Source organism: Cololabis saira, chromosome 18 (genome assembly GCF_033807715.1).
Source record: "Cololabis saira isolate AMF1-May2022 chromosome 18, fColSai1.1, whole genome shotgun sequence".
Lineage (NCBI taxonomy): Eukaryota > Metazoa > Chordata > Actinopteri > Beloniformes > Belonidae > Cololabis > Cololabis saira.
This window is the reverse complement of record NC_084604.1, coordinates 33,430,122-33,447,569: the sequence shown is the minus strand read 5'-3', so window position 1 is coordinate 33,447,569 and position 17,448 is coordinate 33,430,122. Positions and strand designations below refer to the sequence as shown.

Genomic DNA, 17,448 nt, shown 5'->3' with positions numbered 1-17,448 from the left:
TTACCTGCAAGACGCTGCTCTGATTATGGCTCAAAGTTTATGAAAACACCAAATAAAAAATAAATTAGAGAATATTTTATGAAATCAATAAACAATTCCATCATCAAAATTATAACAAATAAAGGTTTAACATATCTTGCTTTGAATGTAATAAGACTAGGTAATATATTAGTTTCACCTTTTAAGTTGAATTATTGAAATAAATTAACTTTTACACCATATTCTAGTTGAATTATTGAAATTAATTAACTTTTACACCATTTTCTAGTTGAATTATTGAAATAAATTAACTGTTACACCATATTCTAGTTGAATTATTGAAATAAATTAACTTTGTAAAGGACCATATTGAGCCATTCATCTTTATAAGTGAATAAATATCGTTTTGCCTATAACTTATTCCTGCATCCCTCTTTTATCGATCCGGCGAGACGGGTCACTGCGTTTTTGGAGGCCCAAGTCACATATCCAGGGGCTCCTCTGAGCACCAGACCAAAATAATTATGTGCAGCCCTGTCTATATGGCACTTTGTTTAATTTGAAAAACTGTATTTGAAGTAGACAGTGTTTTAAGTTGGTCTACATGGCACTTTTTTGAAAGAAAATACAAAAGGTCAAAAAGGAAATTCTTTCTTTGTGTTCATTTAATTCCCAATTAAGACACAATGGTAAGAAATGATTTACATTATGGGCTTAAAACTGCCTTGAAATGCGAAATAACAGAATTTTAAACATGCAATTCAAAATGCGATTAATCGCGATTAACTTTTGAAATTCTGCGATTAATCGCGATTAAAAAAATTAATCGTTTGACAGCCCTATTTAAAAGTTAATAATATTTCCAATTACCAGGAAAAAAAAGCTTTAAGTTGAAAAATAAACTGGAAACATTTTGAAATGTTCATGTAAAGCTCTAGATTAAAGCTCTAAATTTGCTGTTATATCCACATAACTTGACTATGAAAAATCATGTTAAATACCGAGGTGAATAAATCCCATTTTAACAAACCTTTCACTGATATTAAATAACATTGGTAATATCAGGTTCAACTGAAAACTTTGGAGGTTTTAATTATATTGAACTTAACAACTTGATGGTCTAATTGAACTCTTTTGACCTGAAAGGAATTCCTAATTTAAAATAAACAAGATGAACACATTAGTAGCCTTCCAAGAAAATATTGTTTGTGATTTATTTTTTTTGTAGTTTAAGTAGATGTATTCAGCACTCGGCAGAGGGCACTGCACTTGTTTTGAGAGAGGAAATGCATTTAACTAAATATATAAATAAATATCCACAGGCAATCAGAACTCTGCACTCTGGTTGTGTCTACTCTCCAACTTTAAACCTTTCATTTGTCCTGTCAACAACCCCTGTAGTTTTCTAGTTCTGCCTTCCAGCTGCCAGTGCGTTTATCAGTTGAGTCTAGCATTATTACAAGCTATATTACGTTGATTATACTGTATATTAATGTCAATGAAGATCATAATAAAGTAAATTGGAAGTCCTTCACATTTAAAGTTTTGTTCTGAATCCAGTCGAATCCAGCTCTGGTTTAGATACTCATCTTATTAAAAAGGGTCTTAAACGCTCCATATTTATTATTTTGCTTTTCCTGAATATGATTACCATGTGGATATTTTATTACAACTGTAAGATGAACCATAGTTTGTCCGCAATTAAGAACGAGATCATTCCATCATTAAATACAGTGCTGGGTGTCTGATGTGCACAGTTGTGCTTTAGCTTAATATCAGATGATGACGAAGGGCCCGACATGTTTTTTTTTTTGTTTTTTAAGATCTGTGCATTTTCTGAGATTAATATATGTTAAAGCATTAATTAGAGTAAACTGAAAATGACCAAATTTACTGTCTTGTTTTTAAATGTGTAATGAGATCAATCCCATCTTAATGGTGGTTTTTATTTTTGTTCCTTACAGATAAGGAGTATATTTCAAAGGACCTACGGTGAGGTGTTGACACTGTGCCCTCCGGGAGAAGAGGAGAAGCGGAACTTCTTCTCTGACCTGTTGCTGGTTCAGGCAGCCAGACCTCCACCCCGCCCCAGGAATACAGGTGCTTGCTCTTTTCTTTCCATTTGCTCGTACCCACAGAGGATGAGACAGTTGTGAGTCATCTCTGCTGTCAGTCCTAGAGGGCAGTGTTGGCTGCATGGACTTTTTTTCCACCTTGATCCTGTTTCAGTCTCTCCCACAGACTTGTGTAACTTTGGTCAGTGTAGTAGTAGAGGAAATGTTATTTCATAGGTATTCTTAGGGGAATCCTCTTGTTATCACCCTGAATTCTGAACTAGTGTTAAAATGTTTGGCATGTTTACAGTGGACCAGTTTCACCTTCAGCAAATTGTTATTCATGATGGTTGGGGTAGAGCACACACAAGTATAAGATGGTTGCATGCAAGTGTTGCATCCTGTAGACATCTCTATCTTTTACCTCCATTAAAATAAGCCCAACCCACCCATCCATCCAGCCATCAGTCACATACACCTCTCTCACTATCTCCTGCTGTTGCCCTATTGCTCCTGCAGCTCTGCATTCCAGTTCAGTGTAAGGGAATGCTCCACCTAAGCGTTCAAAAGGAAATGGTGCCCAGCTTTCATCTGCCTATTTCCTACTGATGCAAGACGGGGGTCCCACGCTTTACTTGCTCTGTGGCCTTCAGGGGCTCCTACCTTACTAAAGATGAATATCGCTTTCTGCAGAGAGGCCACCAGAAAACCATAGAGCAGAACTGGTTTCTGGTGAGCCAGCTGCTATTAGCCATAATGAGAATCAGGATTTCTGCTTGTAAAGTTGTCTTAGGTGCTGTAAGGTCTCTCAAAGATTGTCAGTACATATCTTGGGCAAACTCTGCTGTGTGTGTATTTTTTCTATATTAGGGCTGGGCGATATATCGAGATTTTAATATATATCGATATATTTTCAAACGCGATATGGTACGAGACAATATCGTTTATATCGATTTTACATTTTTTTTTTTTTTTTTTAATGATTTTGATATAGCTTATTTTGTTGACAAATTGACTTGAATGTTTTATTTGAGATTTGCACAAATGTTTTGTTATTTGCACAACTGTCAACCTCAATGGAAAAGTCTGCCTGTTACTGTCTACATTATATTAATTGCACAGTGTATTTTAATTTAATTGTTATGCAGGAAAGGGATATTTGTTTTATTTTATTCAAGAAGCATTTTTATTCTATATATGCAGGCAGTTTATTTTTATTTCATTTGTTTTATACATTTTGATATTGTGCAGACCTCTGTTAATAAAGGTACCTGTGTGACATTTGGCACGACATTGTATTAAAACTGACTGTTTTTTTTTAAGGGTTTGCCTCAGAAAAAAATGAAGCTAACAGAGATGCTATGCTATAATGCTTTGGGGGAAACCCCAATTATGGCACAGAAAAAATATCGATATATATCGAGTATCGTCATTCAGCTAGAAAATATTGAGATATGACTTTTGGTCCATATCGCCCAGCCCTAATATATATATACACACACACACACGTGATAGATATTTGCTCTTTGCAGTGGTAAATGATGGTTATCTCATTAGTGAGGCTTGTTTTTGAGATGCCTCTCAAAAACAATATGGTATCAAAGTCAAGGTAACATACATGAGATTACAGCAGAAGTGTAAAATTAAGCATCCTTCTACCACGCCGCATGAAATAAAGATGGAAAACTGCAATGAAAAAATAATTCTTCATCCGACAAACTACTGCTACTCACCTGGAGACCATATCTCTTTGGATAACATCCCCTCTGTATGTACAGTGTATGTATTAATTCCTTTCAAATATGACGGTTAGGGGGTTGTTTGTGCCAGTTGACGTGCTGAGCTGTGGGTGAACCATGTGATGGACCTGAGTGAATGGCACCTTTTTTGGGGGGAAATCCATGTACTTCAGGCATTATCCAATCAGAATGAAGAACTGTTGAAGAATGTTTGCTCAAGATAGTTCTTGGTACAGTAGTCAGGCTTTTGTAGCTTTCTACTGGTGACAGAAATGATGCAAGACACATGATTTGTCAGATATTTGCGATAAAGTTAATCACGTGATATTTTTCCCACGTGAATATGATGTACGATCAGAAACCTCAAAGGTACGACTGAATTCAGAGTTGAGCAGAAAGAGTGGACAGTGAAGTTGTTCTTTTTTTGCAGCTCTTCGACTTCAGGCTCAGTGAGTTTTTGTCACAGAGTGGGCATCCTTGCACTGTTGCTTCCATGTGAAAACAGCCTTTTGTTTGTAGTCCCGTTTTCTGTGATACACCAGATTCTTGTCTTTTTCCTACAATGAGTTCACTTGGCTGAGACCCCTCCCCCTCCCCGTGGGCTGCATCTGTGCATTGTATTATGCTGTGTGTGATTTTAAAACACTTCTTCAATGTTGTGTCACCTACCCCAGCTACTTGGGGTACCCGTCGGGGAGAGGTTAAGAACCAGGTTTGTGATGGGATTTTCTTTTTGGTTACCTATTTTCAAACTTGGTGCTAGTGCATCGTTTATATCTTTTATATAGTCTCTTTAACTGAGATGAGACTGTTCTGTTTTGGTTTTTAATGAAAAACACATTTTATTTAATCTGTCTTGTAAGGCTGGGCGATACGGACCAAAAGTCATATCTCGATATTTTCTAGCTGAATGGCGATAACCGATTTATATCGTTATTTTTTCTGTGCCATAATTGGGGTTTCCCCCAAAGCATTATAGCATAGCATCTCTGTTAGCTTAATTTTTTTCTGAGGCAAACCCTTAAAAAAACAGTCAGTTTTAATACAAAGCCTCGGTGTGCACAATATCAAAATGTATAAAACAAATGAAATAAAAATAAACTGCCTGCATATATAGAATAAAAATGCTTCTTGAATAAAATAAAACAAATATCCCTGTCCTGCATAACAATTAAATTAAAATACACTGTGCAATTAATACAATGTAGACAGTAACAGGCAGACTTTTCCACTGAGGTTGACAGTTGTGCAAATAACAAAACATTTGTGCAAATCTCAAATAAAACATTCAAGCAAATTCGTCACAAAATAAGCTATATCAAAATCATAAAAAAAAATAAAAATAAATATATATATATATATATATATATTTTTTATTTTTTTCAAATCGATATAAACGATATTGTCTCTTACCATATCGCGTTTGAAAATATATCGATATATATTAAAATCTCGATATATCGCCCAGCCCTACTGTCTTGTATTGGTGTTTTAGATATTGGCCTGTTGTATGTCGCTTTGTGTAAATTGTGAAAATCCTTGCTTTTCTCCCAGCAGAGAAGTGTGAGGAGGTGCTGCCAGTTGCAGATGCTCCAGGTTCTAGAGTCCTGTCGGCAGAGGAACAGCGCCGCCTGGCCGAACAGGAGGACAACACATTACGGGAGCTCAGACTCTTTCTCAGGGACGTGACCAAGCGCCTGGCCACTGACAAACGTTTCAGCATCTTTAGCAAGCCAGTTGACATCGAAGAGGTTGGACGGATTCATGGCAGCATCTATTCTTGTTAACAGCTTGACAGAACAAATTTCAGGCCTTTTTAACCTTCTGTATTTCTGTGTCAGGTGTCAGACTACCTGGAGGTGATTAGGCAGCCCATGGACCTATCCACTGTCATGACAAAGATTGACACCCACAAGTATTTGGCAGTCAAGGATTTTCTGGTGGACATCGACCTCATTTGCAGTAACGCTTTAGAATACAATCCTGACAAGGATCCTGGAGGTGAGGACCACAATACTTGACAGCTTCTGAATAGATATGCAAGCTAGTGTTCATAAGTCTACAGCCCTTCATGTGCAGTACATTCATGTTAATAAGAATCGGAAGAAAAACTATAGCTTTTGATTAACATTTCCCTTAGGATTTTAGAGTTTGATTTTTGATACCTTTTAAAGTTGACTATGAATATTTAGTGGTGTGCGTGAAGCTTTGAGGGAAAATTTATGCAGTGTCTTATTGTATAATATGGGTGACAATTTGCTAAAGTTGGGTCGCCCAAAAAAATATGAGCACGTATGTTACAACCAAAAACGTAATAACTGCCAATAACGTAATAACTGCCAATAACGTAATAATTTTGGCCATTTCAAATGTAATAAGGCCAATAGTGTAATAATGTGCCAATAATGTAATAAAACTTTTGAGCCAATAACGTAATAACTTTTTGCCGATAATGTAATAAGGCATTACATTATTGGCTGGTTATTACGTTATTGGCCTGGTATTACAAAATTATTACAAAATTATTACCGTATTTTCTGGACTATAAGCCGCTACTTTTTTCATAGGTTTTCAACCATGCAGCTTATACAAAGGTGCAGCTATTCTGTGGATTTTTCTTCCACCGCTTGGGGTGCTTAAACCGGAATTAGAATCAAAACTAAGACAAAATAAATGCAAAGAAGAATATTCTACTTCTCCTTTAGCAGATAGAAGTAGGTAGAAGCAGATTTCAAACAGATAAATAGATAAATAAATACTGGTTATTTTCTCTTGGTTCTGTCCCGTTTTAATCAGCAAAGTTGCTGCCGTGTTAAAAGACACTGTTAGGAAAGGATCTATTTAGGTACAAACATGTACATCATTTACAGTTCAAAATCCTTCTGTAAATGTAGTAAATATCTAATCTAACAACATAAATATCTGCGGCTTGCATATCTTTTTTTTTTTAAATAGAGCGGATGCGGCTTATATACAGGTGCGGCTTGTATATCTTTTTTTTATTGTTTTTTAAAAAATAGAGCGGATGCGGCTTATATACAGGTGCGGCTTATAGTCCAGAAAATACGGTACATCATCGGCAAAAAGTTATTACATTATTGACTCAAAAGTTTTATTACATTATTGGCACATTATTACACTATTGGCTTTATTACGTTTTTGGTTGTAACACGCGTATTTTTGAAAATCAATCAATTTTCCATTAGACCAACGTAGCTTGATTAAATGCATCTGGACCTAACATTTGATGACTGAGGGCTGCCCCAAAGTAGTGTAACTTTTTTTTTCTTTCTTTTTTTAGAATTCAGATGAATTACAGTGTGAAATCGCTCCACTAAAAATAACATTTTAACAGTGTAATTTATGCTTTGTAGCTTTAGAAGGCTGCATATACGTGAACATTTAATTACATTACAATGCAAATTAGTTTTTGCCCCATCTTTGTTCCTAACTGTGCACCATTTTCTTGGCATAAAATATACTTTGTCTGGAACTAACAAGAGTTGTGCCATTTCCTGCAATTTACAAATACTTTAGATGTATATGAACTGCAGGGCAGGAAATATTGAAGGGTGAAGAAAAGTGTGTGGCATAAAACAATGGGGATAACTGAGGAAGAGTTTGGTGCACAGAAGAAAGGTTGTTTGCTATAAGGTTACAATCCCAATAAGATTTAATACTTTTCATAGGATAATGCTTTGGTTATATAATATAATTTCTTGCTTCAGACATCTCAGTTAATGATGATTTTATGCCTGGCCTTGTATGGTAAGCGGCTTCATTTTACATGCAAGAACACAACTACCTGAGACTAATAGGAGAAAATTCTCAACCAAAATTAATAAATTCTATCTATGTCACTGCAGGCGAGAGCCCATTTTAAAAAAATGTTTTAATGCAAGGTCTACAAATGAAAAACTAAATGGTGAAATTGCAATTAGGTTGTTTTAAAACAAAGACTAACGAAGCCTCTTCCCTGTTCACCTTGGTCCAGGGAACATGGCCTGGACACAATTATATTTTCTGGGCAAGTTGGAGACACTCGGAGTGCAAGGGTGAGAGGAGGAAAAAACCCTCATTAGCCCTCAGTGCTCAATTTCTTTTTATACTTTGTGCTAACCTTTTTTTTTTTTTTTTCTTTTTCGAATTCCTATGTAGAGTAATGTTGTTTTATCTAGTCCTTTATTTCGCCACATTAATAGATGATAACTTGGTTCTTGAAAGGTGGTAAATGTTGTACTTCACAGTGTGGCTCAGTGTCACAAATCCTCTTTGGCCACTTTTATGAAGGTGGCAGTAATGATCCTTTATCTGAGGAGGGGCACATAAGGAGCAGTGCCGTTTGGCTGCGTGTTGTTGTCTGTTCCAGCTTCTGATCAACTCTGAGCATCCTACCTGCCCCTTAAAACATCCTGCAAACACATTTTTGCTCCTAAAATGTACTTGGCATGCACACACATTAAGACAAGTGCTCTGTCAAGAAAATGCACGAATTGCCTCTTTCGCAATTAAGAAGACATCTTCCAATTAGACTGCAGAAGTTGGCAGATTGTGACCTTCCTGCCCTCTATGCCTGAACTGTTCTCCCGCTGCCCGCTGTAATGGGAAACTGTCTGTTTACAGCGGCTAGGCCTTTAGCTTGTGTCTGCAGCTAAGTATTTTATTTTTTCTCCATGGATTTAAAGATAGGGGGAAAAAAAGAAGTTTTAATTATGCTGTGGCTTGTGTATTGAGAATCATGCAAGTTTTAGAAGAGTACAGATAATGAAGCTACATTTCAAATGTTTCCCTAGAGTGGGTTGTGTTTGTGCATATCTCTCACCGTATTTCTTCAATGGCTGGAACGGTGATAAGCTCTTGATGTATGTTTTTAAAAGTATATGTATTCGACTTGCCAGCTAGTCTTTTATTGAAGCTATTTATATCCTCTTATCAAAAAAAAAACACCAAGAAAAATACGGCTAATATCCCAGTTTTCACACCTTCACTGGAATGGGATGGACTTGTAATTGATTAGTTTTCTTAGATGCACAATATGGTGTGGAGAACATGCCTTGATGGTTGGAGGAGAGGAAAAACACGTCCACTTTTGTCACAAAGATTCTGCATAATGCAGAGCATCTGTGCATGCGTTTTAAATTCACATAAAACATTAACATTGCCTGCCAATGTCCCCTTTTTTCACAGACAAAGTGATAAGACACAAAGCCTGCAGCTTAAAGGACACTGCTCATGCTATGTTTGCTGCTGAGTTGGATCCTGAGTTCGACCGGATGTGTGAAGAGATCAAGGAAGCGCGCAGAAAGAGGGGTAAGAACTGCATTTTTAAGACTAGTGAAAAAAAAACCCCTACCGGCCAGACATCTGGAACTGGTTCTGAGTTTTATAACTAAAAAGCATAGTTTTGCAAGATACTTAATAAGTGTCACTGGATTTGCACCATTTTTTTCTACAGTGTTTGTATCTACAAAGGGGAATGTTTTCATAATATTGTTGGCTCAGCAGACTGCGGTGAAATACAATTTATCTAAATGCTTAGATATTTTGGGAGAATACTCGCTTACTTGAAAAATGAGCCCAATCCAGTTTATGTTGACTCTGTACTTTCCCGCCTGCACTCGTCCTCTGTTTTCTTTTTTTTTCCTTGTACCTTTTTTGATGGATTTTTTTTTTTTCAGAGAATACAAACTTGTTTTTACGGAGAGAAAAAAATCTTTAAACTAGCTGTGTAGTACAAAGTAACACGTCTGCTTTTGGTCCAGAGTAAGTGGTGGACACGCAAAGCAATGCCTGAAGCTCTAGACTTTAAGAACCCTGTCTTGTGTGCGAGCCGTCTGCCTGATGCTCTGTATTTGTACACTGACCAAACCGCCACAAGCAATGCTGGTGGATGCAGGGCAAATCTAAAAGAAGTTTATGCAGACAAAGGCGCACATGAGATGTATTTAAATGACAAATTAGATATAGGCTTTTATGAAAGTTGTCAAATACTAAGTACAAAGATACAAATACATAATTGGAAAATTTTCATTTTGTTTTGGTCGCTTAACATATTCCTTTTCACTCAGCATGTTGCACTCGTATATCGCCCTCTGCAGGCTCATGTATAAGTTAGACGGAAACTTTTTACTTTAAAAATTATTATTCTTTACATGCCAAGTTAAGTCAAGCCAGAAACTTTCCTTGCACAAAACTTTTTACAATCGTACATGGAGATAAAAGAACCTGTGGAGAAGGTCTTAAAATACAATAAGAACGTTACACAGGAATGCCCAAGTTTGGTTTTGAAAACTAGCAGTGACGAGCAGTGAAGGCCTGACTCCTCAACATCAACAATTGTAAAGCATCCTCTCCATTACTCCAACTGTAGCATGTATCCAACAATAAAACTTGATTTGAATTTAATTTATGTAAATGTATCAAAGAGAGAGCAGTTTTTACTCGTCACTCACATTATTCTTCCTAAGTGGTGTAATACCGCTGTGTAAATATTTCGTCTGCCAGTCAAGGTGCTGAGGTAAAACTATCTATTAGCTCAGGGCTATGTGGTACCTGGTTGCAGGATTATTGAAAACTTGCACCTGAGGGTGTTTTAGGTTTTATTCTAGATCAGAAATCGTAATAAAAATCGATTGTAATAAAAACAACAACAAAAAATACGAGATTCCAGATATTTTTCCTTCCCATCAATTCATTTCACTATCCTTTAGTTGTTATATTGGTATGCGTGCTGGATGATGTGCACATTTTTCTTCCATGGTTTTGGTCATCTTTGCGTTATACATACCAAAGCACCTTCCTATTCTTTTCAAGCAGTGATGTGTTTCAAAGGTGTTTTTCCACATTTGCACATCCAAAACTGCACATAAAAAAACAGTGTTTTGTCTGTTGCCTGTAACTCATCCTCTTTTGGCACTGCAGACCTCCAGTCACCAGGTGAGCTGAGAGATGCTTCGAGTACTTTACCAACTCGAAAGTACCACAGTGCAGGAGAGGAGCAGCGCAGGAGAGCCACTCATGGAGAAGCCACTGAGAAGCAATGTGCCACTAGTGAGTATACAGTCTTTTACTAATGAAACTGAACTGCTGAAACTTTAAGGTGGACATCCATGTCCACATGAATCAGGTTCAACAGCAGATTTATTGTATGTGATGCCACAAACCTGCATGTTCAGATATATATTTCCCAGCAGAGGAGAAACAACATGGTGACCAGCCTGATTAATAAGGCTGCTCTCTCCTAATCACTGAGAACATGGCCATGCCATAGAGTAATTACATGCCCACCTGTGGTAAACAGCAGGTGCCGCGGGGTGAATGGAGGACCAAGGATGGGCTGGGGACAGAGTAATGAGGGTACCAGCTGAACAAATCAGAGCAAAGTGGTTTTGCATGCAGTCAAAGCCCTATAGGTTTCACTTGGACAAGGGTAGTTATGAGCTAAGGAAGGTGCATGAGAGGTGTAAAGCTATAGCTAGGTCTGGGAATCTTGAGGTAGACCATGCTGGTTGAGGGGTTAAAAAAACCCAACATTGTTTGTGTACTGATGCCAAGGCAGTTCCCAAAACTGATTCATCATTACTTTATAGGCAAGATATGACAACACATTTCTTTGCTCAAACATTAAGCGGTTTTTAAAATGCCCCCTTTTCTTCTGTAGGCAAAATTCAGTTTGTTTGTGTGTCTGCAGTACAAAGCATCAGCACTAGATGGTGCTTGTCTCCCATGAGAGTGTCACTATTGGCACCCCTCCAGGTTGGGTAAACCGAATGTTTTCTAAGGGAAAAGAAATCACCCCAGAAGTCATTCGGTCAATAAAAAACTAACATTTCACCTCTTCGATCGTCATTATTTAGTGTTTTAGTTGTAGTATGTACACTCATCGAACACTACACCTGGTATAATTAATATCGTGGTGTTACCAGCACTTATTCACATCATGGTCATATCATGTGATATGATTACATGTATGTACTGTATTCCTACTATTGTATATTATCAGAGAAAGTCAGTTGGAGTACAACTTAGTAGAATATTGTGGTAGTGGTTATAATGGCCAAAAATGTAAGATAATTTCACTAGTTACATCTTTGTTGGTATGAAACAAACACAAATAAAGAATTGCAATTTACTTGCTGAGACCTGTTGTGTGTTTAAATGTTTAAGGCTGACAGTCAGTGTTTGGGTTGACCTTCATGTGCTGCTTTTAACAGTAGTCGTTATCTGCAAAGCCAAATGTCACAGATGCGGACCGCCAATTTAGAAGCATATGGAAGTGTTATCAGCTTCCACCAGAGGGGTAATTATTTGTAACGCGGATGATTATTCGTGACATAGCCAGCTAGTTCTCAGCAGGAGCATCATAACTAGGAAAACTATTAGGCTAATTGATCACAAAGTCAGTTATGTCTTGAGATATGACTCGGCCTCATAACAGCACATCAGGTCACCAAGATTTCAATCTCCATCGTGGTACTAATGGAGTAAACAGTAAAAAGGGCACCACCACAGCTGGGTCCTTCCATGGCTGGCGACTTTTACATTTTTATTTTCCATGGAAGGTCAGGACACATGAAGGGTGCGGTTATCCTAGATCATTACCTGCGGATGGGAGCCTATCTAGAGATGCTTCGCTACCTGCAGTTGTATTAGGCTTTTATCTGGGCCACCTTTCCCTACCTCTTTCCCTTTTGCCTAGAGTTGAGAATTGCCTGCGACATTCAGATATAACCAGTACTCGAGTTGTAAAAAAAAATCAGGGGGGTGGTGGATTTGATCATATGGGGGCAGATAATTTGTGCTGATTACAAATAATATAATATATTACAAATAATAGCAGTGACCAAAACACCTGCAGAAATACTGCAGGAATGACATAGCAGCAGTTAAATGCAGCCTTCTGTAAGCTTTAAACATCCACTGGGCTTACATCAAATACATCAAAACACAACAATAAAAAACTGTTTTCTGAACTTATCAATATGACTCTGTCCTTCACAGGATAAGTAAAATGGATCACTGCAAAAACTTCAAATCTTAACAAGAATATTCGTCTTATTTCTAGTTAAAATGTCTCATTTTAGTAAAAAAAATCTCATTACACTTAAAACAAGACTCATCACTGGAAAAAACAACAATTTTCACCGGTTTCAAATAGATTTTTACTTGAAATAAGTAGAAAAATCTGCCAGTCAACAATATTTTTTTGCTTGTAATAAGAAGATAAATCTTGTCCCACTGGCAGATTTTCCTACTTATTTCAAGTGAAAATTGACTTGAAACAGGTGAAAATTGTCAAATAAGTAATTTTTCTGGTGTTATTTTTCTGGTGATGACTCTAAATGTTGAAATAGCAGTAATACCACATTCAAATGACATAAGGGATGGAAAGGGGGGATGGCAGTTTTACAGGGGGGATGATTTTGACTGTATTTATTTCAGGGGGGATGCCATCCCCCCTCATCCCCCCTCAACTCCAGTACTGGATATAACCAAGTGGTTGCAGGTATGAGATGCACTTTTCGGTGCCGAGGTGCAAGGCTGCTTGGAAGGCTTTTTGAGGGCTGGGGTTATTTCTGATTCAGGTGTTAAAAGCAGTGAATGAGCCCAGTTGCCCAGGTGCAGATGGCGGGAGCAGCTGCCGGGTCACTTTAGGTTAGGAGATGTCAGAGTTTGTTGCTGATGGTGCACAAGGTATGAGGAAGGGTGGTTGTCCATTAGCTTGCATGGGTAGCTCTGTTATGGTTTCTCAGCTTACTTCTCCTGGCCTGTCTTCCTTTCTTCCCCTCCCCCATTTCTCTCACTCCATCCCAGGGGGAGCTGAAAACCCAAAGCCCATTACCATTATAGGCCTGGGTTCACTGGTAGTGCATCACCACACGGATCTGGTTCATACAGAGTGCCTTCCTTTCATTTATAATTAAGCCTTGTGGTTTACTTAGTCACTTGTGATGCTTGGCAAGCTGAATCGGTTTCTGACAATCATAAGCCATGTGATGATGGATATGTGGTTGATAAGGTTGGCGTGTGTGTGTGCATACATTACTTTCTTTAAATGTCTTGCTCAATCATATGTGGCATGATGGTTCATCAGTGTTTATCCATTGTCACTGAAAAGTCCACATCAGCTGTTGAAATGGTTGTATGACACAGAGACTGCATAATGTGTCCTCCATATCACAGTTTAGTATGCTCAAGGCAGCAGCCGCTCGGCCACTTTCATTTAGATGGAACACTGGTGCGTCCTGCACCCCCTCCCCGCCTAATAACCCTCATCATAGTAAACAGATGGCTTCTCTTCTGGTTACTGATGTCAGTCTATCAGAAGACCTTGGTTCGAAATATAAAGTCATAATAAAGACTCATTTTTACCTCCGGCTAAAGTAGTTGCTGAATAAAAGCGGTGCCTGGATTTGCTCATGACAAAAGGACAGCTTGTGATGTGCTTTGTGCCCACAGTGCACAAAGGAACGGAAATTGATTCGACAGTATGACTATTAAAAAAAAAAAAATACATTAATGCAAAGAAGACAAATTCTATTAACTTAAATTTCTAATATGGATCTTTTTGGTTTAAATGGACATTAGACCTTCTGCCCCCACTAAAGGATGGACTTTTACCTTGAGGCCAATGTGTATTGCATGATGGCTAATTTCCATATTTCCTCTTTTTTACATTTTTTTTTTTTTTTTTTTACCTGCAGCAGTTGTAAAGCACTTGTTTTTTTTAAGGTTTAGCCTCAAGGCATGTTATTTCACACAACATTTCAATATATTTTACTTGAAAAGCATATGGAAATAAAATACTGGTCAGTTCATGTCACAGTGCACACATCTCTTGCTCCAAATGATTTAAACCCTTTTAACATCCAGATAAGGTATCTGTGTGGGGGGGAATTTCCCTTTTCTAATCTTGTTTACACTCTTGCCCACACGTTCCACCATTTTTCTTTGTTTCCCCATGTATCCAATCCCTCAGTACAAATCCTGTCTTGCCTTGGTTCCTCCATGGATTTATGCTGTCTCAGTTACTTTCGCCTCTTCATGTAATCTCAGACTCATTTTATGTTGCTCGGCCTTATCTGCCAGGAATCCCTGTTGATTTTGTCACTAAGGATGCTTCTTTATGACTTTGCTTATTAGTTTAGGGTTGTTGTTGAGCTACCAAATGATTTAGGATTTCCTCCTTGATATTGTATTATGAGAGTCTGAATATCTTGTTCCATGTTTTTGCAGCATTGGATTTCGTTATTCAATGTCGATAACTTAGTTTCTGTAATAGTTTTATATCAGAAAAACAAATTGCACATTTCAACACTTTTTAACTGCATCTTACACAGACCAGAGACCATGACTCATCTTATTCTGAGGATGGCAGTATTTTCTCTGCTTTTTAAGAGCCCAAATTGTAAAATAATAAATAAATAAATCTTGTCTCATGCAGACGCACTGATGTTATTAGAATTGGACAGTGTACTTTTTCAAACTGCTTCTTGGCTTTTATGGAAAACAATTATAATGAGTTGTGAACTTTCAACATCCTGGTAAAACCTACCTCAAACAAAATCAATGGAAAGCTCCCCACTGATGCCATTGGTTTGGGCACAGATGAAATTAATGCAGATTCTTCTGGCCCTTTGCTATCTTGCATGGGTTTGGGTGTGAGAGTTTGAGTTTGAGTTTATTAATTTAGCACAAAAAGATGCATGAAGCACTGCGCAAGGAGGGAACGAAGTTCTATAGCGAACTACAAGGTTCCACCCCTGTCAAAAAAAACAAAACAAAGGACAAGCAGACAGCATGCATGGGCTAAACAACAACAAAAGACGAAGATCAATAGCAACAGGAATTCAAGTACTTGAAACAACTAATAGTAAAAAACACAAAGAAAGAACAAAAAATGTGACAAAAGCAGAACAATGAGAAAGAATATATAATTAAAGGTCGATAAAATTAAAGGTCGAGTAGAGAAAGTAAAATTAGGTTCCTGTGGAAAGTAAAAATTCCTTTAGGTTTTTTTTGAAAATGCATTGGGAGGAGGTGGACCTCAGTGAAGAGTTTAAGTCAGACCAGACCTTGGGGCCTCTATAAGTAATGTTGAATTGGTGACTTGAGGTTCGGGAGGACGGTGTAGATAAGCTATTGTTACTAAACCTTGTTTGATATGAGTGAAAGTCTGTTGTCAGAATAAAGAAATTGTGAAAAGTAATAGGCAGATCTTGTTTCCTGTATATAAACTTATGAATAAAAAGGCATGTTTGATAGGCATTCACCTTATCAATAGGTAAGAGTCGATACTTCAGAAAAAGAGGCGCTGAGAGGAAAAAAAAAAGAGAGGATTGTCCATCCATGTTCTTGTGTGAAGATTCAGTCCGTGTGCAACCCCAGGCAAAACATAAGGAATTATTACTATTGAAGGATGTTCATTAGGCTGTTTTTTTCTGTTTTTTTTTTTTTAAGAATAAGAAAAGGCATGTTTTTGACACAAAACTATTTCAGTTACTAAACAATTCTGGCTTTGTAACATATAATTGAAGAAAATAAAAGAAAATTGATGTAATTGTACTTTTTTTCCAAATAGAGATGAAAATGCTTTTTCCTTCAAAAAGGTAATTCAATACAGAAGGTCAAAAGATATCTGGTATTGTGTTATTTGTGTCTACAAAATTGGCCTGTCTTATTGGGGAATAATCATTAAATAGCGTTTTCAGAAATCCGCTGCAGTCCTTGAGTGCTTCTTTCTTTTTTTATGTGATGATGTTTCACATATGGCATATTTGTATCTAAATCCCATTTCCTTCAGCCTTGTCTGAGTTCTGTCACAGACATTGACTGTTACTAGTGTTTGTTTGTTGCTGTTCTGTTTCTTTTACTTTGCATTTTCTCACTACTGGGATACATACCACTTTGACATCTTCATTGTTCTACATGTACATTTCCCCTTTGCAGCCTTCCTTGTCTGTTTGTATTAGCTCCCAATTTTAGACAAAGCCAACTGGGGGGGAAAAATGCAACATCTTTTTCGAGTTATGTTCTTCAATGAGTTTTGCAAAATCCTTTCATTATTTCAACTGACAGCTTTCTTGTTATGGCCATGTTTCCTGTCAATCTGCCAGGTACAACAGCACTGTAAAGTCTGGAAGTATTGACTTTTAACTGCAGATTAATTCTCACATCTAGACTTGTTTAAAAAATGCAAATGATGATTCAATTTTTTTTTTTAAGGTTGTAGAATGCAACAACATTCAACTTTTTATTTCATATCTGATTTGTTTTCTTCGTCATATTTAGAAAAAAAAAACAAAAAAAAACGGCTGATTGAACATCTACTCAGAGTGGGGAGTGTATGTGGATGTTTACAGTACATTTCCAAGTATATAAACCTGCATAGTTTTTGCAGCTTGCCAAGTATGCACAATTTACAAGGTTGTGAGGATGATTGTCTTCACAGGATTTTGTCCTGTGATAGTGATGATGATTGGCATTCGCTGTATGTGCAATACAGACAGCTATTTATATAAATGGCTTACACCTTTGCCTGAGAGAAATGCACCTGTGTTGATGAGGGCGTTTGCGTGCGTGCATGTGTGTTTGCCTAGTGACTAAATGCTTCGAAACATTAGGGCAGTAGAAAAGTAACAGGAAGACATAAGAGATGGTAATGTCGGGAGACTTTT

General features: G+C 37.3%; 1 protein-coding gene across 2 annotated transcripts in view; it reads left to right on the top strand.

Annotated features, from left to right (window-relative positions):
- The window catches only part of atad2b (ATPase family AAA domain containing 2B), a 113,776-nt gene that overhangs the window by 33,764 nt on the left and 62,564 nt on the right, over positions 1-17,448 (top strand). Inside the window, exons 20-24 of one of the 2 annotated variants that reach the window (XM_061707243.1) lie at positions 1,944-2,079; positions 5,330-5,523; positions 5,614-5,773; positions 8,960-9,082; positions 10,694-10,822. In XM_061707243.1, coding sequence (XP_061563227.1) covers positions 1,944-2,079; positions 5,330-5,523; positions 5,614-5,773; positions 8,960-9,082; positions 10,694-10,822 — 742 coding nt within the window. Of the gene's footprint in view, positions 1-1,943; positions 2,080-5,326; positions 5,524-5,613; positions 5,774-8,959; positions 9,083-10,693; positions 10,823-17,448 lie in introns of both variants that reach the window. The other variant, XM_061707241.1, reaches the window with a different exon arrangement.